The sequence below is a fragment of the Odontesthes bonariensis genome, chromosome 4 (assembly GCF_027942865.1).
Source record: "Odontesthes bonariensis isolate fOdoBon6 chromosome 4, fOdoBon6.hap1, whole genome shotgun sequence".
NCBI classification, from domain to species: Eukaryota; Metazoa; Chordata; class Actinopteri; order Atheriniformes; family Atherinopsidae; genus Odontesthes; species Odontesthes bonariensis.
Window position 1 is genome coordinate 4,792,248 of NC_134509.1, and position 25,675 is coordinate 4,817,922.

General features: G+C 40.1%; 2 protein-coding genes across 3 annotated transcripts; one reads left to right on the forward strand and one right to left on the reverse strand.

The window, feature by feature from the left end:
- The first annotated feature begins 217 nt into the window (after positions 1-217).
- On the forward strand, positions 218-9,497 carry pglyrp2 (peptidoglycan recognition protein 2). Its single transcript, XM_075464339.1, has 4 exons — positions 218-290; positions 906-1,766; positions 3,290-3,500; positions 9,194-9,497. Exons 1-4 carry the CDS (start codon positions 218-220, stop codon positions 9,495-9,497), a joined length of 1,449 nt encoding a protein of 482 aa, XP_075320454.1.
- A 3,860-nt stretch (positions 9,498-13,357) lies between these two features.
- LOC142378273 (lysozyme g-like) lies at positions 13,358-19,196 on the reverse strand. Of its 2 annotated transcripts, none has more exons than XM_075462581.1 (6): positions 19,061-19,196; positions 18,364-18,484; positions 18,005-18,082; positions 16,947-17,143; positions 13,816-13,966; positions 13,358-13,725 (listed from the first exon to the last, which is right to left on the reverse strand). In XM_075462581.1, the coding sequence occupies exons 2-6, from the start codon at positions 18,413-18,415 to the stop codon at positions 13,589-13,591; spliced, it is 615 nt and encodes a 204-aa protein (XP_075318696.1). In that variant the 5' UTR covers positions 18,416-18,484; positions 19,061-19,196; the 3' UTR covers positions 13,358-13,588. The 2 variants fall into 2 exon arrangements, with proteins under 2 accessions (XP_075318696.1, XP_075318697.1); XM_075462582.1 differs by lacking the exon at positions 19,061-19,196 and adding an exon at positions 18,910-19,026.
- Between the last annotated feature and the right edge of the window lie 6,479 nt (positions 19,197-25,675).

Here is a 25,675-nt window from a genome sequence, read left to right on the forward strand (position 1 = left end):
TCTGCACAAATAAGCCTGCACAAGTCCCCTCAGTTGTGGGCAGCACAGATGTGCAACTCTACAATTTTTGGAGAGCCGGCTTTTTGGAGATTCCAGTGAATGATTCTTCAGAACTCGCTGTTTAGCCTTCTTCTTTTATCTGTGGCAGGCCGTAATTCTTGTCATTTTTATTTCACTGAAAATTGCTCTTTAGGAGACAACAACTAGGAAATGCAACATGCCGTCATGTGGATCGACAGTTTTTGTTCTGGCTTTGTTCTGCCTCTTTACTGTCTACAGCAGACCAACGGGTAAGTGCAAATATTTAGAATATGTGAACTTTTATCCATTGGATTTTTTTATTAGGCGATGTAGTTTCTTTCAGATTTGCTGTCAAGCTTCGATACACTCATTACTTTGGTTCTGGAACCTATATTTAGAGTGCTTGATCTCTTTTTTATTGTTATGAAAGTCAAGAATCCATTTTTAATGGTACAATATATACAAAATAGGGACATCAACATTATGCTCCTAAAAATGATAGCATGTAATTGTAAGGGAATAAGATAAAGGAGAGACAGGATACTTGGTGTACTGTATCAGAAACATTTATTGAGTTTGGATGAGTTTTTATGGTAATTTTGTGCTTGTAATTATTTTTGCATGACATATCGGGCACCTTGGCTAAAGCCCAGTTGGTCCATTTAGCAGTCCTTAGATGCAAAAGGATCAGGATTTTTAACAGTGCCACAGGGTTTTTTATCATTTATTTTCTATTAGTTTCACTTGGGCTTGCAAACGAGATTCAGCTGAAACGGTTTATTGATGCTACTGAGGAAGGGCGATTTTAATTTGATGTATCTACTTCAGTGTGTCTTTAAAGCCAAATGAAGACCTACTTATGTTTGTATTTATGTTGTCGTCAGGTGTTCACCTGCGTAACATGGAGAGCTTCATCCGAGCTGTGCAGCAGGTTGAAGATTCCAACCCTGGTTTGTCGCCACTGGCCCTGGTCAGAGCCTTGCGGAGGACCGCTGGTCATGATGATGTGATGACCATCCATTTCTTGGGTGCATCATATAATCTCAGTGACAGTGAGGTCCTAGAAAAAGCCATTCTAAATGCAACATCCTTCAGCTTTTTTGATAAGGCCATCCACCACATTGTGACGGACCACGGAGAAGAGCGAGGGGTGATTCTTGCTCCAGATGGCACCACAGTAGCACTCGCACCCTTGTTGTTAGGAATTGAATCAGGACTGAAAGCCAAGATGGAGGGGACGCAAGCTGTTGGGATCTTCGCTCTCACCCTTGGCAGGCCGTTGGGCTTGTCGTTTCTCAGCCTCCAGGACATACCACCGTCTCTTCGCTTGGGTCCTAATGGGTGCTGGGACAGCGTGGAGCACCCCAAGGTGTTCAAGCTGTCTCACCCAGCAACTTTAGCAACAGATGCCATTATCAATGGGGGCATGGATGGAATTATACTGGGCATGCACCTCAGCAGTTCACCTGCACCTAAACAGCCAGGGGCCCTCAGTGAGATTTTGAAAGGATACTATAGTTTTACTCTACATGAGAGACAGGGCCTCGATGCGGTGACCACTCATGTTAGCCCGAAGAGGAGGGAGATCTCAAGATCGCTTCTTGAGTCACTTGATCTTCAAAGCCAAGTGATGGAGACACTAGCATTGGTCTGGAAGTTGGAGAAGACGGAATGGATCGCTCAGGACTCAGGAGTGGGAAAGGCGGTGAAGGATGGATTGCTGGTGTTTGTGCAAAAGTACTGGGGTGAGCAATAGCTTGGTTTCAGTCACGTGGTCGTAAGGGGGCGCGGTTTTCAGATGGTTGTCAGGAAGTAAATATGGCGACTACGTCTATGGAGGAAACCGTTCCAGAGAGTCCGTATTGTAGAGATTTAGAGCCAGTTTCTAGAATACGATACAAACAATTAGTGAGTAAATATGTTGGGCGGGACCCGTACCTCATGAAGATGAGTGAATTTTCTGGAGAATATAAGGATGTGCCGATCTGGGCTCATACCCGGGCTGTCAGCTGTCTGTTGGAGATCCCACATAGCCACTGCACATGCCGACCGTGTTTGTTGGTCCTCCTTGAGCTTCATCCTTTGCTCTCGTTGAAGAGATGCCTCGGATTTCGGCTTAGTGGTTTCGTAACCGAGCTTTACTGTCGAAGCCCAGTCTACCGACTCAACGCCACCCAAAGCGCTAGGGACGCCTAAAAAGTCACAATGAAGCCCATATTAGACTACCAGAAACTTAATAATCATTACTAAGTAAATGAGTATTTAACAACACCCCAATGCTATATAAACACAGCCACAAAAACAAAGTTAGCAGTTAGCTAACATACCTTTGTGTACGACACCCTTTGGTATTCTAAAAAAACTTTTTTCTTTTTCACGGGTAGAACGGTTGGAGCAGGCGTAAACAGCACAAAACACAGGCATCTTGATTTTTTTACACAGCAGTTCTATGGGCAGACTTCACTTCCTGACATCCATCTGAATTTCGCGCGTTCGCGATGCAGCACTGTTACGTCACGAGAAACCAAGCTATTTAATAATGCCAGGGACATTTAGGCACAAAGTAGAGCTGCAAGTAATATTACCCTTGGGCAGCTCAGAAAACTCAGGGTTTTTGAGTGTGTTAACAATCAAATACAAAAAAAATTAGATAATGTACTTTTAGAAAAAAAAAACATTTTTTAAAGGACCCCTTTCATAAGTAACATCACAACAATAATGCAATCAAGGCTGTGCTACTCATTCTCAGTGCAAGAAGCAAAGCGCTAGAGATCAGTAAAAAAAATGAAAATAAAAGAATTAGAACTATATACTTCATAACTGGCAGAAATAAACCTATAGAGAATTATTAACAGATGCCTTAAGCTCCAGTGATTGCGGCTGTTTTGGTGATGATAGGCAGCTGTCAAAAAGCAGAAATAAACCCAACAGTAGGCAAAAAGCTGGTAAACATACTGGAACTACTGACAGTTAAAGAGGTGGATATGTCCAGTGAGCTGGTGGAGGCAAAAAACAGATATTGGAAAGTATTTGAAGTATCTTAATTGTGACATTTTAAAGTTAAATTAAATTGCCAATTTTCTTTTTGGTGAGCACTGTACCACTGTTCAAACTGGTCTTTTTAGTCATTTATTTATTTATTTATTTATTTTGGTAGTTTTTGACAGTTACAATACATCACACATTTATCACATTATTTGGTGTGGTATAACATAGTCCCTAGTAATTTTTGTATCCTAACCCTTGAATTCTCTCCTTTTATACACAGATTGCCCTCAAATCATCCCTCGCTGTCAGTGGGGGGCTAAAGCCTACAAGAGTCCAGCGATCCCACTGTCTCTTCCTCTTCAGTTTCTCTATGTTCACCATACCTATGAGCCTTCTTCACCCTGTTTATCCTTCCCAAAATGCTCTCGTGACATGAGGGCCATGCAGCGTTTCCACCAGGAAGACCGCGGTTGGAATGACATCGGATACAGGTAACTAAGCTTATAAGGAATGGTTTGATATCCTTCGAAATGTACCATTTAACTTTGGGTCAGAGTTAGATAAGAGTATTGATGCCCCTCTTGTGCGAAATAGGTTACATTGTTTCACTGTATTTTTCCTTTCTCCTCCAGTGTGTTATAAAGCTACTTTGTGCATGTAAAAGACCTGAAAAGTTGCTAAACCTAATAATACACAAACAGGAGTTATTCTTTTCCCATAGAAGATGCTGCAAACTTTTCTTAGACCTTGTTTTTCTTTCTTCACTTGTCTACACCAGTGACCCTAGGCCTATCATTTCTGAAGGTCCACCATCTACAGAATATAACAGATTTTAGACTGGGGAATTGTTTCTACATTACATCACCGGTACCAGTGATTTGCTTTAGAATATAATTTACTGAATGTTTTTTGAGTGTGTGTGTCAAATTAAACACACTTACATGGCACTAGAAAGAAACATATTATTGTAGTCCTACCAAAATCAGACTTTTAAAATGCATGTTAGCGTTTCAGCCAGCTTTTGGTCCAGTTTTTTGAAAACTGGACCAACACACCCACATAATGTAGTTGAATGTGGTTGGATTGAATCACTTTCGTATATGTACGCTCAACTAGACCCAAATGGACCCCTGTACATGCGCCAAAGTTCCAGCTTTTTAAATTTTAAATGTATATCAGTATAGCCAAATTCCCAAATGAAGTGGTCGTCATTCACATAATTTTTGTTTATTTTGTTAGACAGCTAAATGAGACATATTATTATATGATATATATTATGACATTTTTGAACAAATTGGCACAATTTTCAGAGGTCTTACTGAAATGAACGAGAGATGCTTTGGTCAAAATATCTGTTGGTTTAAGCACAGTGCTAGTAAACAATACTTTCACACCAACAGTAATGGATCGAACCGATGATGTACACAGCGTAACTTGCAGTAATGCATTTATACCAATAGATACCGCATTTAAACATTTTGTATACATCAACATATTTTAATAATTAATGTTTGGAGACCTATGTCTTTTTCAAAAACTAAGCTATTAGCGTTAGCTTGTGCTAAATGAAGAAAATAAAGAATATATAGAAAATAATTTAACCCTGACAAGTTTATTTCCTAAATACTTACATTCCCCCTGTCTTAAGTTCAGTTACTGACAATCTGGACTGATCCCTCAGTGTTGCAAGGTTTCTTCTCTGATGCATCGTTGAACTTGGATATACAGTCCAATGTACAGGGGTTGCTGCACATAAACAGTCTTTTGCTAACCCTTGCTGGAACATTGCCCTCAAACATAATTGATCTACCAGGTTCTTATATTCTCTGAGGCTGGGGTTGATGTAAGTTGCATGCTCCCCAGCTGGCTTATCTAGTCTGGCAAGTTGGATGCAAGCGAGTGGTGCACAAAGGTTGTGACTTTGGAGAGGAGGTGGGTGAACTTGAGAAGTGATGTAAGTTAACTCTGAAAAATTTGAATGGCTCATTGAGTGAGATATTTGCAAACCTTAAACAAAATGCCAGGGTTGTGTTTTTTCAGTTTTTTGGTAGTGACTTCAGAGGCCTAAATATAAGAAAAAAATTCGACACTTTGCACCCTTGAAATGTGGATTTTGTCACCTTGGACTTTGTCACCACAAGAGGGAAGTAAAACTTCACACCCTCCACTCCTTTTAAAGATTAGTTTATTCAAGTCGTTCTTTTTCTTTTTCTTTTTTTTTAGGCCAACCAGGCCACAACAAACGCTGAGAGAAAACAATCAGACTTCTTCATCTACTCTGTTCACAGATTATTACTATTGGCTCCTTTAATTTTAGATAAAAAAATCATGAAGGGGCTTCTCCTCTCTAAGCTATGTAAGTAGCTTGTTTTCTATGAGCAACACTAGCTATTATTTCCTCTTTTTACCTCCAAGGTAGGATAGATACTGTGGCTGATGCCCCATCTAGTGGTACAAATTATTATAGGAAAGCTTGGTCTCAGTTAAAGCTCAATAATGTGTACTTATAAGCATAATTTATAGCACATTTAAAACTAAATGTCAACTCATGGTTGCTTATCCCCTTTAAAGACTGTCACTAAAGACTAGCTCTAACAAAATCTTGATTTTATAACTGCAGGTTCATGTGACAAAAAACATCATTTTTAAAAAAAAATTCAAACCTTAGGTTTGCTGACCTAAGGTTTTTCGGCACCTAATAAAAATGTCACAACTTGTTTATGTCAGTAATGGTAAGATGAGAATTGGCTGGTTGATGATTATTGTTGTGTTGATATCAGTACCACATGTATCTGAATGTATTAACAATCGCAAGGAGAGAGTGGAAAGCAGCATATAGATCAGCAGAACAGAGAATTAGCAGCAACTCTTACCAGCACGCTTGCTAACTCAACTCGCTCGCATTAAATGCTCCAGAACATGCACTTGCACGTCATCTTACCCTCTGATGTTTTGAAGGTTTTACTAGGGTGCTGTGTGGATAATCGACACAAGAAGCCCGGAGTGAATGTTGCAGACATTTGTGTTCACACAAGCAATTTCAAGAATATTTCACACCAATGCAGCTGTGAACACACCTATACACAGTGGAATTACTTTCAGTGTCTTCATGACCAACTCTACTGTTTTAAGAAACTTTGAACGAATCTGTAATTTAATGCGAACATCAGTTATGTTCTTGAGGCACCTTATATTTTCAGTACTGATCTGGACTGCAGGCAGGCACATCGAGCACACACACACACACACACACACACACACACACACACACACACACACACACACACACACACACACACACACACACAGTGTCTATGAAGCCACGCTGTTGTGAGTTGTGCAAAATGGGGTCTGGCATTGTTCTGCTGAAAAAGAAACATGGACCTCCAGATGCTGCATCCATAATTTCAGTATATGCCTCTGTACTAATGGTACCCGGCAGGGGCGATTTTAGGATCTGGTCTTTAGGGGTGCCCCAGCCCCCAGTGCTCACAGAGGCACATTTTCCCCTACAACACTCAATTTTAACCTCTTCATTTCAAAAGACTGTGTGGCTTGACAGGGATAACAGAGAGCCTGAGACAAATATTGAAGATAACTCAACATTTATTTTGGGAGTATAGAGTTAAAACAAAAACAAATGCTAGAAAATAAATAAAAAAGTCACTAAAATAATGCATCCTTGAGCAAAAAAAAAAAGTGTTTTTGCATAATATAATATTTTAAAAATGTGCTGAGCCAGGGGGTGCCGAGCTATCTCACGGTGGTGCCTTGGCACCACTAAAAATACCCTAGCCTCGCCCCTGGTACCCGGCCTGCAACACATTCTAGTCACCCATGCATTAGGTGCTGATGCACCCTCATACCAGTTGCTCGCTTTTGGAACTATCTCTGATAACAGCCTGAATGGTCTTTTTCATCTTTGGGAAAAGCAAGCCTAAACACTCATCTGATCACAGAACAAATGTCCACTTTCCATGAGCTCCTGCTTGCTTAGAGAACTTGTTACTGCGCATTTTTCATAGATGGCATCCATCTTTGCTTAACACAGTTTCAAGTTACATTTCTGGATGCAGCAGCAGATTGTATTTAGTGACAAAGGTCTTCTAAGGTACTCCCATGTGTCCAAGTCCATGTGGGTATATTCATCATGGTAGCCATGATGGTTTTTATTGAGTTGCCGTCTGAGGGCTCAAATATCATACGCATTTAACAGTTGTTTCCATCCTTGGTCTTTATACACTGAGATTACCCCAGACTCACTAAATCAGTATTTATTTAATTTAATTTATTTATTTGAATAGGGACAATGCACATTAATGAACATCAGTATAAAAACAAATGTAAATATGCCGGATTATAGCTACAAAGCTAGTTTTCGTCCGTAGTCCCTAGGCAGGCAAATACACAAGAAAGAAAAGACATTAAAAAAATTAAATTAAATTAAAAAAATATAATATACAATAGAAGCATCACAGGGAATGTATTATTCACTGTAGATGTTGAAAAGACAAAGTTCTTTGCAATTGGGAATGTACATACATGTATGTATTTATATGTTTATTCAGGGTCGGACTGGGAAAAAAAATCGGCTCTGGCAATTTTCCCCGGAGCCAGCCCCCCCCCAAAAAAAACTACCAAAATTCCTGTTTCCCCCATAGATGACAAACACTCATTATTAAGCTGAATGAGAGTCGTGTTGTTGCAGCACCTGGAAAACAGCCCAAACAATTAACTACAATAACGCTTAATGAAGTCTCTACAGTCAAAATCAATAAAAAGTGCCGTATTGCATCAGTAAAATAAAGTGCTAGCATGAACGTCACCTTTAGGTCCTAAAATGTCCTTCATCTCCTTGCCCTCGACCTCTTCATGTTCCTGCTCATCGTCAGTAGGCCTATCCTCCGACCCGACACAATATCTTTCTTCAGTTGGCCCTGGGGTGACATCTCCAGCAACGTTTTTGTCACAGCTGTGGTGGCTACTAACACTAGCGGCAGCAAACAAATTGTCTATTTTAAAACGTTTGGCAGCGTCGGCCTGAAGGGCTTTTTGCTTTTTTTCGCGGATCTCCCCCTTTCCTCTTCTTGGAGCCTCTGTCGTCCTCCATAATAATTTAGCCTAATCTGATCATTAGATTTTTTGGGGGGGGCTTTTTATGCCTTCAATGATAGGACAGTTGGAGAGAGACAGGAAGCAGGTGGCATTGATGCATCTTGGGGCTGCACAGTGGTGTGGTGGTTAGTCCGTAAGTGGGTCCCTAGTTCAAATCCTGGATGGCACTTCTCTGTGTGGAGTTCGCTGGCTCTCCCTGTGCATGCGTGGGTTCTGTCCAGGTACTACAGCTTCGTCCCTTTGTCCAGAAATGTTAGGCGTTAGGTTAACTGGCGTTTCTCAATTGACCCAAGGAGCGAAAGTAAGTGGGCTGTTTGTCTCTGTGTGGGCCTGTGATAGACTGGAGCCTGCCTCTTGTCCAATGGCAGCTGGGATAGTCGCAAGCCTTCTCACGACCCTGAATTGAATTAAACACGTGTAGAGAATGGATGGGTGGATGCTCCTTTTATATCCAATCCTGACACCCTAACCTGTAACCAATCTGATGATTGTTATATCTTCCAGAAAGACTTTACCTGCATATTCTATCAACTTTTATGCCTTTCTTTGCCTGACTGCTATCTTTTTGTGTTGCTGGTATTACATACAATATTTTAAATGAATGTTTTTGTATTTTAGAATACTTTATTCAGAAAGAACTAGGGTTTTTTGAAAAGTCTTTATTCACTTTAGGACAAACTGTACTGTTTCATGGTCTTTGATTTGATTCATATTATCTAGGCAAGGCAAGGCAATTTTATTTATAGAGCACAATTCATACACAAGGCAATTCAAAGTGCTTCATAGCTACACAAGAAGGCAAAAAAATCATTAAAAATAAAAAAATAGATAAAAATAATAATAAAAAAATAAAAAAAAACAAAAAAAAACATTAAAAATAATCATTAATTAATTAATTTAAAAGCAAAGAGTGCAGATAAAATACTTTCAGGTGTCATATGCACAGCTAAATAGAACTGTTTTCAGCCTGGATTTAAACATTGTCAGAGTTGACAACACTGTTTACTTCAGACCAATCAGTGTACACTGCTCTTAGTAATCATATGCTCTGATATCTTTTCACCCTCAGCTTTGTGGTTGGTTCGGATGGATATATCTATGAAGGCAGGGGCTGGAACTTACTCGGAAAACACACCAGGGGACACAACGGTGTTGGCTATGGCGTGTCAGTTATTGGTAACTACACTGCCACGCTGCCCTCTCGCTATGCCATGGACCTGCTGCGTCATCAGCTAGTACGATGTGCTGTGAATGGAGGAGGACTGGCAGCCAACTTCACCATCCAAGGTCACAGACAGGTGGTGAACTACACCACCTGTCCCGGAGATGCCTTCTTTTCAGAAATAAGAGGCTGGGAGCATTTCAAGGAATGATTGAACACCTACTGCCAGTTTGAGATTCGTGAATATAAATAGTGGTTTTTCAGGGTATGCTAGCTATTTATTTTTGATTAATTACTGAGGACTCAGTTGAGATCCACATATCTCAATACAGAATAAATACATCTCACTTTTGCCTTGACTGAAGGAGTGAATATCAAGTGTGAAGCATTGCTATGAGTGAAACTCATGATTACAATGAATTGAATTCCAATTGGCTTGAATTGGACTTTATTATCTAAGTGCCTTGAGATGACATTTGTTGTATTTGGCGCTATATAAATAAAAATGAATTGAATTGAATTGAAACACTATTAGCACAAAAAGTATCTCATGGTATTGTTATATTATTTTAAATTTTCATAATTTGCAGGAAGACAATTCTAAAAAAAACCAAACAGAACAATAAGAGATAAGCAAACAATTGTTTTTTTTTTATTTGTGTACGAACAAGATCTCATATATCTGAAAGAAAAAAGCCACCGTTTTCTCTTTCGTTGAAATTTGTAAGCACGGCTTTACTACTAGTTAGCTCTAAAGAGAAAATTATTAACACAAAAATGTACAAAAATGTTACAAATGTAAGCATTTTGCAAATTAACAGCATTACACTCAAGGAGGTTTAGTTTGCAATTGTTTCTCTAAGTGTCACGAGTTGTCAGAAGTCAGCGTGGGCCTTTTCAAACTAAAAGAATAAATTTCAAGTTTTAATTGTTTTTATTGTCAATTCATTTTCACAATTTTGTTAAACGAGAAGTTAACGCTTTGGTTCTATAAATTGTAAAAGAAAATTTGTCTTAGTTGCATTTAGGAAAAAATGGACATCAGTCATTTGTTTTGGTTATCTGTCAGATTAAAAGACAAATTCCCATTTAAAGTAGTACTATACTATAGTAATATAGTTCAAGCATGAAAATGTTTGAATAGTTTAAGAGGTTCAACTCATTAAAGTTAAATAGATGATTATCCCTGTAAAGCGTGCTCAATTTCAGCAGTGCATGGTGTCATTTATTTGTTTGACAACAGCACCATCTATAGGTTTTAAAGCATAATAAAGCATTTCTGAACTACTAGGTCATGTCCCCTATGTTTTTTTTTTTAAAATTAATTCTCAAATAATTACACACATTTAAGCTAAAAAAAAATAATGGTGGTTGGTTGGTGATAGTTTGTTTATGTTTATATACAAACGATCAAGCTTACATCTATTAATAACGAAGTAATCATGTGACCAGATTGTTATGATGTACACACCAATTTCATGATCAAGTGTTTGTGTGAACAAAAGCTTGTGTGATATATTCGCGTAAGTCACTCCACTAATTACAGCTAATAAGCTAATTCACCTTTTGCTTCCTAATTGAGTAATTTCAGAAAATCTGAGCAAGCCAACACTTGAACTTCTCTGAAAATATGTGGCCTGATAAGGATGAAACACTGAAATGAAGGACGCAAAAAAAAATCAAGATCTTGTTGTTTTCAAAATTTAAACAAATACAAATAAATAGATACTAATAAAAAAAAAATGCTACCAAACTAATGGAAAAAACTCATTTTAGAATTAGCTGGGGATGTTAAACACATCATTTAGAAATCAATGATTGAATCTTGAGTGTTGCAAAATGTCCATGAACAGGGTGGAATACCATCTACAGTTTGGAGTTTTCAGTGTCGTTCCTGACCTGCACAGGAAAGATTTTATTAATTTATCACACCAATCAATGTAAATCAATGCCTGGGTTCTAAAAGCCCCAAACCATGTGACCCTAATGGTCACTACCCAGGAAAACTGAGCTGCAGTGTATAGTATAACTACATATAGCCCAGAACAAAGAGTAATGAATCACTGACTGAATGAAAATGTCTTTTCACAGTTCATTTAGATCCTTAAAAGTACCAAACTACTCCGTAAAAATCGGCCTACTCTCGGGAGGCAACACAGGAGAAGTTTGTGAACCTTATAAGTATGTGCTTCTGACTTGTTTTAGAAGTACATTGACCTTTGTTATACATACACCAAACTGACCCAAGGAGTGAATATGGTAGCCCCCCTGCCCCCACCCACATACAGTATATTACAATGATTATTTATTTAAAATGTAGGATATGGGCTGCATAACTAATAACAAACTATGTGGAATGTAGGAGTGTGTGTGTGAGATACTAAATATTGAAAAATGTAACCTGAAAACTGGGCAACTACGCAAGATGTCCTTGTTTACCCCCCATGGTAAGGATATAATCCAATCAGCAACGCAACAAGCCTGGAAAAAACAAAAAAAAAAAAGTAAACTGCCAATAATTGTAAGTAACTTAGGGGGAAAGGAGAGGAAAAAAAGTCTCATAAAAGCGTCACAGCATGGCAGAGTCGTCATTAAACACACCGCCATGCAAGGCAAACTGAGGATCGGGGGAGACAGTCTGAGGAGATGGAAAATCCATTCAGCAGTTGTGGCAACTATAAATAATTTTGTGTTCCATCCTATCAAAAAAAGTCGCTTATATTTGTGTGCTCAACTGTTCATGTTGTAACCCTTTTTTGTTGTTTCCCATTGAGAGGGTTAAAATACAGCTTTGATATGCATGGATGCTAACATTCTAACATGTTTCAAACTATTCCACTTCCACGTTGGAATAGTTACTTGTGTTTTATAAGTGAATACAGTAGATACAATAACACTATGATGGACAGATTTACAGAATATGGAGACATCACGAAGGTTGACTGTGGCAGCGTCAACGAAAACAGCTCAGCAGGACAAGCAGGTAAACGCTGCAAAACGAATACGCAGCTGAATTAACCTGAAGCAGGAATAATCGTGATCATAGTGTGGGTTTTTCCAATGTACTATGTTTGATCCTGTAAGTAACATGGGGACAGATTCCAAGAAGGTTTGTTCCAAATGAGGCCTTCTTCCCATTCTTTCATAAACTTATCTCTGAAGGTGAGCGAGGTCAGCGATCACAGAAGTGGCAGAAGACTTAAAAATGAATCCAGCTGTCATTGCTGCCATCATATCCAGAGAGTCAAGGGCTGGAAATACACTGAAATATGGTTGGGGGGATGATGGAAAAGCCTGGAGAGTGATCCAGGTTAGTGTTATGTATCATGATATTGAATAAAAAAATTTAAAAAAGATGTTTCCATCAGGGATATCGAAGCTTTCAAGTGATGGTTTACAGATACTGAAGTTGTGGAAAGGACAGATATTTTTTTTTTATGTTGGGAATAAATTTGATGGAAATATTTAATAAATATTTATATTTATTATGCCCCTACTTCGAAGGGATTCACTTTTTGTGTCACTGTGGATTTGCATAGAGGGATGTTTAATTCAGCTTTGGCAGGTGTATGCACTCTGATATGCACTGGTTTTGTTGTACATCTTGACATGAATATCACCGTGACACAGCAGCATATCTACAACTACTTCTGATGTTCAAGTGATTTGTAAACGTGTAAATAAACATCTTTGTTGGGTATCTCTTCAACAAAGTGCAGTACAATGACTGATGAAAATGTTGAGGATTTACCAAACATCAGCATGTTAGTTTAATTCATAAAGCAGTGCCATCTGATGAAATAATCCATGAAATAATTCCATCAGACTGAGGTCAAGACTTTGACTGTAACATTTTGATTCTTTTCTTTTTTTCTGCCATTTTGTTCTAAATATGTTGGTGCGCTTCGGGTCAATAGCTTTAGGTGTTGGACAAATGGCCTCGCATTGGAATCTAGAAAACCTCTAAAAAAAAAAAAAAAAAAAAAAACCTCAATGACTGCAAGGTGGCACGATCATAGCAAGAGTTCACTCTGAGTTCAAGAGACAGACAACTTGTGAGTTAACACTGCATTATGTTTATTGACACAAACTTCCTTCATGCTTTATAGACTGTATCAGTAATCGTGGACTTCTTCAGCTGCACAAAGTTAGAACTTTTGTACCAGCTTTTGAAACAACATAATTGGAGTAGTGTGCACCTGCAGTGCTGGATTGAGTTTGCTCTGTGTTGTGTTTATTTAGCTGGACACAGGATATGCAAGCGTTTCTGTGTGGTTTCTCCATTTTTACGAGCTGCAGTTGTTAAAAAAAACGCCTCCGTTTGTACCACTGAGCCCTGGCAACAACATCATTGGAGTAGTCTTTACCGGTGGTGTTTTCATCCACGTTTTCATAGGAATGGACGTTTCCATCCCCCATGTTGTAGGCAGCCAACCCTCCTGCAGAAACCAAATCAAATGATGATACATCTAGGCAAAGAGTTCAGAGGAGTGATCCTTAAGTAAGTTTATTCAATGAGTAAAACAAACCTTTCAGCTGCTGCTCCCTGGTCCACCTTGGAAATTTTACACTTATCTTGTCAATAAACTTAAGCAAGATCTCTGTGGCTTGGGTGAGATGTTCCTTACTGTCCCAGTCACCCTTTGGATCGTGTCTACCTCCGTCTGGATGAATATCGACCTACAGAAATGTGAATGAAATGGGATGAAAAGTCATCTTTCACCTACATTTTATGCCCTTTTTCAACAACTCATCAACTTTATTATATAGCCTTTTAACACAGCCGTGGCTGAAACAAAGTGCTGTACAACACAAAATAAAACAAGGCTTAAAACACAAGAACAATGTAAAAACAACAATAAACAACAACAATATTAAAACAATACTAGAAACAGAGTCTCATGCTGGGTTAAAAGCCAGGGAATAAAAATGGGTTTCAAGACGAGTTTTAAAAATGGGCAGTGAAGGGGTGTTCCAGTCAGGAGGCGAGCGGCAGCATTTTGGACCAACTGGAGACGTGCGAGGGAGGACTGGCTGACTCCAAGATAAAGAGCATTGCAGTAATCCAGCCGTGATGTGATGAAGGCGTGGATTACTGTTTCAAAGTGCGTGCGTGCGAGGAAGAGCTTCACCTTTGCCAGCTGCCTGAGATAAAAAAAGCTGGACTTCACTACTGCACAAATTTGCCGGTCCAATTTAAAATCACTGTCCATCTTAAAACCCAAGTTTGTGACTGTTGGCTTCCTGTGTTGCACCAAGGGGCCCAAGTCAACAGGAGGGGATTCACAGGAGCCACTGGGACCGAACACCATCACTTCTGTCTTCTTCTCGTTAAATTTTAAAAAGTTTAAGGACATCCAGGCTTTAATGTCCTCAAGACATGACAGAAGTGGTTTCAGAGAGAAAGCATCCTTCTTCCTTAGGAAAATGGAGGCAGATAGATTTGGCTGTCATCAGCATAGCAATGGAAAGAGATACCATGCTTTCTCAGGATGGAACCCAGGGGCAGCAAGTACCGGGAAAAAAGCAGGGGCTCTAAAATTGAACCCTGCGGAACCCCATATGACAGCGGAGCAGAGCGGGACTCAGAAGCACCAAGGCTCACGCACATGGTTCTGTCTGCCAGGTAGGACTTGAACCAGTCCAGGGCGAGACCAGAGATGCCCACTAGGTTCTGCAACCGAAGCACCAAAATGTTGTGGTCCACCGTATCGAAGGCCGCAGATAAGAGTCACATAGTCTCCAGAGTCATTCGCCAGGAGGATGTCATTAAAAACTCTTAATAAAGCTGACTCTGTGCTATGCAGTGTTTTAAAACCAGACTGGAAGACCTCCTGGACATCATGCTCACCCAGGAATGATTTTAGTTGAGTATAAACAACTTTTTCCAAAAAATTTTTTACCCAAGGTGACACAATTTCTTGAGGTCTTAAGGGAACGTCTGTGATATGCTTTGGTCAAAATATCAGCACAACAGCTCCTTTTCTGGCCATTAATTTACACTTCTGTTCAAGAAAGATTTTAGGCGGGGAGTGACACGCTCGTCTTCACTGCCCCTCTGATCCTCAGGGTCTGCTTCTGTGGGATCGTACCCAATACTAGGGCTGAACGATATATCGTTATCGTATCTATATCGAGATATGAACATTCAAGAAAGTAATTTCGAAAAAGCAACGATATAAACGATATATTTCCCCCGCACTCGCCCTGCTTATACAGCTCCGGCAGTCACCATAAACATTACTTTTAAGATTGTGCTTGAACGCACCCCACCGCCAGCCAACCACAAAGCTTATTTCACGCTTGCTGTGGATCGACAGCTGAAGCCAACCAATGACAAACATAAGAGGGTGGGAGTGAGGGAGAAGTAGACTGAGACGCACACAGCCACACACATTCACGGGGAATTCACGGCGAAATCAAAACGAAAGAAACGAAAGAAAAGTGACATGAGCGCGGAAGATAATTCGGCCGGTGGCAGTGCAGAACCTAATTTTGTGCCAAAACATAAATCATCCTCCATTATTTGGAGGTATTTTGGATTTAGAAAGGATGTCGTCGACCAGAGCGAGGTGTTGTGCAGGTCGTGCTTGGCGAAAATTAATCAATAAAACTGCACTCTTTTGTTTTATGATGTTTTTATTTTTCTGAAAAATGCTTGGTTTTCACCGAACCCGTAGTCATATCGTATCGAGATATCTGGCATGAATATCGAGATATGAAATTTTGTCCATATTGTTCAGCCCTACCCAATACCCTCAGATCACACACAAAATTGAAATATAATGAAAATAATTGACTGTTAATTTTATTCTCAAACACTTACATCTCCCTTGCCTGAAGTTTGTCCATGGACAGCTGGCAGGCTACTGATCTGTCTATTATAGGGCCCGACCGATATGGTTTTTTCAGGGCCGATACCGATAATTATGGAAATGGGAGGCCGATAACCGATATATGCAACCGATAAATAGAAACATTATTCACGCTAAATTAAAAATATTACACACTGACACAAACTTTCATATCCATTAAGTCTTTTTAATTGTAAAAATGAAAAGTGCAGGGAGCTGCCAGCAGCATTTTTAAAATAAAGCCAAACATAACTTAGAATAAAACGGAAAATAAAATAATAATATAAATACATAATTATCAATAAAAAAATTAATCACTCCCTGCTATGAGAATACTTGAATATATGCTATTTTTATATTAAGAAATAATAGAAAATGAACTGACTGAGAACTAAAAATCAAGTGTAGGGAGCTGCTTATAGCTTTTTTAAACAGTAAAATAAACATAAACATCCCTGTACAACTTTACAATGAACCATCTGAGTCGCGTCGCGTACGGCTTCATGAAGTTGTTCACCTAACACCATGGATGTTAGCGCAAGCCTGCAAGCTACTTGGTGGTGGTGTGACAGCCTGTCTGGCTACCCGTAACAAGATGTTACTCCAGATGTTTGAAACGCATCGACTGGCCAAAACTTAATTTTATTAAAGTTAATTAAGAGGGACATTACGACCAATCACCGTTGGTTCTAACGTGCTGGGTAACCAGTTGTTACGGAACAAACACACCCTCTCTTGGGCTTCGTCCTCTAACATTTTTAGATTTATCACCATCACATACACGCATCTGAATTACTGTAATTTACCTGCATCAGTCCCCAGGCTTTTCCATGGTCTCCCCAGCCATTCTTCAGTGTATTTCCAGCCCTGGATTCTCGGGAGATGATGGCAGCAATGATAACTGGATCAATTTCAAATAATGAAGCCACACTGAGGATCTTTTCCCTGTAGACCGTCATTCTTTCTTCATCCATCTCTGCCATTTTGTCAGAAGCACGGATACCTTTAGAGAGAATTTAAAGAGAAAATGAGTTAGTCCTTAGTTTAACAAACCTTTTCTGTATCAGTTCTCATGTAACTAAAGGAATAAAGCTACACTGTACTCAAGTGCAGAGCCGGCCCAAGGCATATGCCAACTACGCGGTCGCTTAGGGCCCCCACGCCACCAGGGGGCCCCAGAGAGCACCGAGACGTTGTGATAAAAAAGTAAATATATACATGAAATTAAAATAACATTGAATAATCTAAACGAAATTGTATTACACCAGAAAAAAAAAAAAGATAATTTTGACAAAATACTGGTTAATTTATGCCTCCTGTTGGCTGCTGCCACCGTTGGGCAAAATTATTTAAGTACTGTATTTATTATTTAAGTATTTAATTTTGATTACAACTTTATTTTTCTGTAAGATAATGTGAATGTCATTTTGCACACCACTGCACATCTGAAAGAAATTAAACTATTTAACGTGTTTACTATAAATGCAGTCTCCAGCCTGCTGATGTCACTTTCAAATAGTTAAATTAATGAGCCATACTTATACATCACTCTTTATGTAGAAGTTAATTAAACCATATTTATGAGTTTGCTATCCCTTTAAGGTTAAAAACAAGAATGACACCTGTATAATGTAAGAGGATTACAAATAATGCTAATGATTGTGGGTCCGTTACACACATAACAGTGTAGCCTATGGAATAATGAGGCATCTGGAGCTGAGGTGATGGTAGGGGGGCCCCAAATGAAATTCTGCTTAAGGCCCCATAAAGGCTTGGGCCGGCCCTGCTCAAGTGTATAAAAGGTCCCGTCATTATTGTTCTCCAGAAGATTTCAGCTACTGTGTTTCTCTGCTGCAGTATTCACCTGCATAACCAAGCTTGTCCTGCTGAGCTGTTATCAGCGAAGCTCCAGTAGTTTCCACCTTCATGATGTCTCCATACTCTGTAAAAAGAGGTTTATCACTTTAAAAGCAACAGGAAGTGAAGGGGCTCATTCCAAAGTAAAAGTGGAATTTTTCAAACATCTCATGAGGTTATTGTACAGAGCTGAATTGTAAAGAGCAAATATCATGTTAACCTTTGTCGCCACAACCACAAACAGACAAACACCGTACAAATTCAACAGATTTGTTTTGTGTTAGGATATTACAGAGATTTCATGTTGAGGGGGGAATTTGAAAATATCAAAAGAATCAACAATAAGTTCCTGAAAGATCAATCTACCGGAATTATTATAGTTGTCTGGTGAGCTGGAGGAGCTGGAAGAGCTTCCCATCGTGTCCTCAGATTGTGTCACTTATCCTGTATGCTGAGTCTGCCTGTGCTCCAAACGGCTGTTATTCCTCTGCAGTTGCAAAGAAGAAGAAGAAGGTGTTGTGAACACTCCTCTAGTGCAGTGTTTCCCAACCTTTTTTGGCCTGAGTACCCCCTGAGCCTTCTCGTCACACCACGAGTACCCCCTCACACATACAACGCGTGCGATGATTCTCCAAAAGTAGAGCAACACAGTGGTTATTACATAAAAATCATTTTATTTAATATCCTTAACTTGAACATAAAATTTTCAGGCTTTCTCTCTCTTTTTTTAAAAAACCTCAACATAAGAATAAAAAACATTTTCTTGAAATATAAATAATTAACCAAAATAGTATAAATACTAAATCAAAATAATCTTCCTTTGTTTAACAAAGCAACAAAGTGATCGTAACTGTATTATATTAATAACGGTTTTACGATCGGAAACAGAAGAAACTACAGAAACAATTTCACCTCGTTCTTCAGCAAAGACTCCAGGCTCCTCAAACTGAACAAAACTAACTCTATTTCGACGATTCCATACGGTATTTGTAACATTAAGGCAACTCGACTTTAAACCCGCTCAGTTGTTAATAGGACTGAGTCACAAAGGAAACTCACTCACCGGTGTCGCTGGAGCTGTCGCGAGCTGTCTTTTCTGCTGGGAAGCTCGCGGGGAAAACTACTTTTATGACACTTTCGATTTCCACTTTTGCCCTGCAGCCAGAGGAAACTCCCTCGCCTTGTTTACAGCTGTTCATATACTCTAGAGAGCGCTATTAAGTCTGACCAGGGCCTGACATGACAGCTAAATAAGGTCAAATGCAACATTTGTTTACAACTGTGAACTCTGAATTTCCGACTTTAGGATAAATCAAATAAGGGGAGGGGGAACTTAAAATGGTTTAAAAAAAAAGAATAGCAAATAGCAAAAAGTTGTCAGAACGAAAGGGAAACCGGGGAAGATAGTTATAAATAAACCTTGGGAAATGGGTATAAATAAAGCCCGGATGTGTCCACTGCGCCACACCCCAGCGGAGTTGGGGGGAGAGATGAGTGTGCTGTGCGAGTGTGTGTGGATGTATGTTTATTTATTATTTTTAAATTAATTAATTCATTTTTTATTCATTTTTTCCTTATCTGATTTATGTGGTGTCTGGGTCTGGGACTTGCTGTCCTCTGGCCTGCTTGTGTTGGCACGGTTACCATGTGGGACCTGTGCCATGTGTATTGCATGTTCATGCACACACACACACACACACACACACACACACACACACACACACACACGAGCCCAGTAGCTACTCGCTAAGCGGTTGTTGTGTTGTCCTGTGGTTTGAGGTCATCCGTATCCACAGTTGTGTTATATGTGATTGCTAACTTGTGCTTTTTTTTTGTTTGTTTGTTTGTGTGTTTGTTCTCTGCTTGTCTGCCTAAAGGTGCTCCTGGTGGCTCTAAGGCTGGATTCCCCACAAAGGCCGTGGATTGTCTTCTGTTTTGTTTTTAGCAGCTGGTTGTCTGGTTTTTCATTGTTTCCTCTGATTGTTTCTTCCTATTTCTGTTCCGTTTCCTTTTCTTTGCTCTGCCTCTTTCCCGGTCCTGTTCGGCACTAAGTATTGTTACAAAAATAAATAGATAAGCAATTGATGGGCATCAAGGGGAGCTTTACATTAATAATAAATAATAAAGCTTCCCTTGGGATAGCAAATGTTTTTGGCATAAGCGGTATTCATTCAATATAAACACAAGAAACTTGTGCTAAAGAAAATAAAAAATAAAATAAAATAAAGAACCAGACTCAGTGAATACTTCCCTACACTCCGTATTATATAGATCAGTGAGCAGTGCTGATCAACATATCATTGGGGTCATCAGGTGGGAACCTCCTTTCATCAGTGTTTCGTCTAGTTGGGCCCACGACACCTCCAGGAGGCTAGACAATGGCTGTGTTCGAAACCGCCTACTACATACTAGCAAACGGCATACTAATCGATCAGACAGTATACAGAGCGTTTACCCACAATGCATTTCGCTCCTGCCCGAGCCGAAATCAGCAGGCCTGAAAAGCTGATTTCGCTTAAGCTATAAACTCTGTAAATATATAACTTTAGCAACATTTGAAACATTTTCACGCGAGAAAGTAGTCGTTTAGACCCCCAAAGTGTTGAAAATCTGACAAAATACCAGCTGTTTACAATTTTTTTCCCACGAATTCAGCGCTACTAAAGCTAGCCGCAGTGAGCAACGCACTTCCGGTTATGCCGTTATGACTGCTCTCGTCCCGTTAATGGAATTTGACCATTCAAATGGCGATGGGCGACGTCACGTTACGTTGCATCTTGGGTAGTTTGAGTGTGACAAGTAACCTCATGATGAATACTCAACATTTCGGCGAATCTAGTATGAATCAGAGAATGTAGACGGGCTCTGTATACATCTAGTGTACATCCGGGAACTTAAAAAAGTAGGACTAGTAGGAATAGTAGGAGAAGTAGGCGGTTTCGAACACAGCCACTGACCACTGGCGTCCCAGAGTCACCCCCCTAATGCCAGCCAACACTGCCCCTCACACCACAACAACCATAATCTACCTCAGTTTCTCACCAACTGCACACCAGTCACAGCGGGGTGGGGATGCAAACCCTGGTTCGGGTAGGGGAAGAAATAAAAGAGGTAAGAAAAGCAGGAATGGGATTCAAACCCTGGTTCGGGTAGGGGTAATGAAAATATAGAGGATGCCAGAGGTGGAGGAAGGACAAGACACACTAGCAGATTCAGCAGACAAACTCACCTAAACAATCCTATAATTGCTAACAATGCCAGCAAAAACAAATCCATACAACTCACTCCAAGCCAACTCACCCAAAATGGCCGCCTGGTTTCAAAAGGATCACATGTGCCAAACCCTCTACTTAAATAGCTTGAACTTCTTCTTTGCTTTTTCAAAAGTCTGTTTACCCTAAGTGCCCCCCCTGCTGGGCCCCCAGCTGCTATTGCATCTTCTAATCCAAATCCACTGGCTGGATTTTACCGCTTTATCTGAAACCTCCTGCACTATTTTTCTCACACTCTGTCCACTTACACCCAGCTCCCTCAACAATGAGACAACAGACTTTGCAACAAATCCTCTACATCCTACTTCCACTGGACAGATTCTAACCTTCCATCCTCGCTGCTCTGCTTCTGCCCCCAACTCCACATATCTAAGCTTTTTCCTTTCATATGCTTCCTCTACTAATTCCTCCCAAGGAACAGTCAGCTCTATGAAATAGACTCTCATTCTACTCCTAGACCACAAAACTATATCAGGCCTTAGGTTTGTAGAGGCTATTTCCTGGGGAACAACAAGCTTATTTCCTAAATCTACCTGCATCTCCCAATCACAAGCATCCTCCAAGCTGCCGTGCCTCCTTATCGTCTTTTTAACTTTCTCCCCCTCTTGAACAAACTGAATTGCAACTCTCTGTACCTTGGACCCTCCTAAGTTTACCTGCCTTCGTTTATCTTCAATACCTGCAGCTAAACTTCTTAATACTTGGTCATGTCCCCATGTATACCGGCCTTGTGACAGACTAACCTTACAACCTGACAAAATATGCTTTAGTGTTGCAGTACCTGTACATAACGAACATAAGGGGTCTCCATTTACCCAGAGTTTTAGGTTCTGGGGAGTTGGCAATACATCATATGTTGTCCCTATCAAAAATCTAATACTCCTTTCCTCCATCCTCCACAGCTCTTTCCAACGAAGCTTTTTCTTTTCTACACCTTCCCAATTCAACCACTGTCCCTGCTTAGCCTGAGCCACTGCCTTTGCACCCCTTAACATTTCCTCCTGTCTACGAATCTGCTCAACAACTAGCTTTCTCTTCTCCTTGGGACCTGCTCTACTCCACACTGGTTTGCCTGGGCCAAGCCCCAAGCCTCCCCGGCCTATTTGCACATTACCCACAATCTCTGTATGTCTAAGAGTTGCTTCTGCCTCCTGAGCTGCCAATCCTGGTTTCCACTTCCTCCCCTTGGTTGGGTTTGGAACCACCTTACTAACTACCACATCTTTACTCCCAGCTAACAGGAGCTCTGTCCTAACTTTAGTACATTTAAACTCCTCTACTAGACTAGACACTGGGAGCTGGAGTATGCCTTTCCCATACAGTGCCACAGTACTTAAGCATCTAGGAACACCTAGCCACTTCCTAATATAAAAGCTAACTAATCTTTCCATTTTTTTCTACAACAGATAATGGAATCTCATACACAGACAGTGGCCACATCAACCTAGGAAACAATCCAAACTGCAGACTCCACAGCTTCAACTTTCCTGGAAGCTCTGATTTATCTATTCTATCCAGTCCCTAGGTAGATTTGATTTTCATCCCAGCCCACTTTAGATTTTTATTAAGTCTCTCAAGTATTCTCTTCATACATGGCACTGTTGTAGTCGCTAACGTCATATCATCCATGTTTGCTCTAATTGGTGTAAGGCGCATGCCATCCTGACGTGTCTCACCTCCTACAACCCACTTGGAAGCTCTAATAATTATCTCCATGGCCATTGTAAATGCTAATGGAGAAATTGTACACCCTGCCATAATGCCTATTTCTACCCTCTGCCAACCTGTTGTGAAACCTGCTGTACTTAAGCACAGTCTAATATCTTGAAAATATGCTCTTACTAAGTTAACCACTACTACAGGCACTCTAAAATACTCAAATGCTTCCCAAATAAAGCTATGTGGCACTGAACCAAATGCATTTGCTAGATCTAGAAATATACCATGCAAGTCTTTTTTCTCAATCTTGGCTGCCTGAATCTGATGCCAAATCATGCTAGTGTGCTCTAAACACCCTGCGAAACCTGGTATTCCTGCCTTCTGCACAGTAGTATCTATTAAGCTATTCTTTTCTAAATAACTAGCTAATCTCTGTGCAACCAAACTAAAGAAAATCTTCCCCTCTTCATTTAGGAGAGAGATCATCCGGAACTGACTCAGGTCCGAGGACTCTTTCTCCTTTGGAATAAGAACGCCTCCTGCCCTACGCCATGCTCTAGGAATAACCTGTTTCTCCCAAACTATTCTTAATTGCCTCCACAAAAACTTTAGGATATCAGGTGCACTTTTATAAACCCGATAGCGGACTCCATTTGGCCCTGGGGCCGACGAAGCCTTTGCACGCCTGACTACCTCCTCAACCTCCCTCCACCTAGGTGGTCTAACGTCCATCTTATGAGCTATCTCTCCTAACGGTGGCATGTCAGGTGGAAGGCCTACTACTCTACGCTGCTCAAGATCTGAATATGTATTTCTTAGATAATCTTCCACCTCTAACTTTGTTGCCTTAAGCTGCCCTCCCTTTTCCTGGTTAAACAACCCTTTAACAAACTTGAACGGGTCCCTATAAAATGCCGTCCTTACATATTCTTTCTTCTTTCTCTTTTTCCTAAGACATTCAGCCCTTCTAAGTATTGCTAGCCTGCCTCTCAGTTCTTCCTGCAAAACATTATTCAGATTACAATTCTGCTGCCATTATGGTGGACAGGACAAGGGGTTAAAAAACAACGACAACAACAACAAAAAAACAATGAGTGGGTAAAACTTGTTACATTGTGGATATAAGTATCTTGGTTTTATCGGTCAAAAGCTGTACAAGTCAAGTGTTTTTTTTAGCCTGTCAACTTTTCTTTCCAGCTGCAGTTTTATACATAAACACTATTGTGACACTAGTTTATCAGGATGTTCAATGGTTAGTTCCAGTCAGGTCGTCGCACTTTGTGCTAATGTTGGTATCTTTTGTCCTAAATTCTCATAGGTTACGGAAACATAATGACAGTGGAAACTACTGGAGCTTTGCTCCAAACATTCTGTTTCATTCTGTTTCCTGTTTTCGCCTTATCTGTCAGCTTTTTCCCTAGTTAATTCTCATTTATCTCACCTGTCTCGTTGTCTCTTTGTTTAATATATATTCTCCTGGTTTTCATCTGTTCTTTGCCAGATAACTCCCTACACATTACTTCAACCACTACAAAGAATTGTCATTCTAACACTAATGTTCCTCTGGGTTATTGCTGAAAGTACACTTATTCTGTCTCACACAAACAACAGAGATCCTCAGAATTATGACTTTTACTGTAACACATATCAGCTGTGTGCAGAAATAGTCAGTGGTATTGTTTTCTTATGGTACATAGTCTCATTTCTATATTCAAATTTTCTTATCAGCATAATCTGAAATGAGGGATTTATAATTTTTACTTTTCTTTTTTGTCACTCCACCTCCATATGAGTCTTCAGACTCAGTCTATAGATATTACGAGTGTGAGTTAGTTTCATCTGCTGAATGTGAGGATGTGAATAAAGAAAAAAAGAAACTATAACTTGATGTGGAAGTTTTGTCACTTTGCTGGTCTGGAGCATTCACATGTGTGTTAACACAATACCAAGGAGGAAAGACATCAGCATCAGCTTCTTAGAGAAGCAGTGCTGATGCCCATCATTCTGGCAAGGGTTTTAAGGCCATTTCCAAACAGTGAGAAATAAAGATTCTTCACAAAGTAAAAACATTCATGACAGTTACTAACCTTCCATCCATTTTGTATGCCCGCTTAATCCAACTCAGGGTTGCAGAAGAGCTGGAGCCTATCCCAGCTGTCATTGGGTGAGAGGCGGGGTACACCCTGGACATGTCACTGGTCCATCACAGGGCCACACAGAGACAAACGAGACACACAAACATCTGCGCTGACACTCAGTCCCAGGGTCAATTCATTTATTTTTGGACTTGTTTCACAGCCACAGGACACGGGTCCCTTGCAGTCATTGAGTTGACCAAGAGGTTTTCTAGATTCAAATGTGAGACCATTTGTACAACACCTAAAGCTTGGCTAAAATTGACACAATAAGACGGTGATCCTAAGCGCACCAACAAATTTATAACAAAGCGGCTGAAAAAAAGAAAAGAATCAAAATGTTGCAATGACCTGTCAAAAGCCGCATTCGGACAGAGCCGTTCTTAGAATGTTCCACCTCGAATTTCGTTCTGATAACTGTCCTTCCCCAGCGGAACTGTTTCAGTTTGCATTCCCACATGTGTCGGGACCTTGATAGGGACTGATGCGACGCGGCCGTCTGCGACAGCGACGTGTTACTTTAGCGCCACATTCAACAACAAAACAAAACAAAACAAAACAAAACCCGCGAAAAGTAAGGAGAGAAGAAAAAACACCACAAAGAAGCTAATA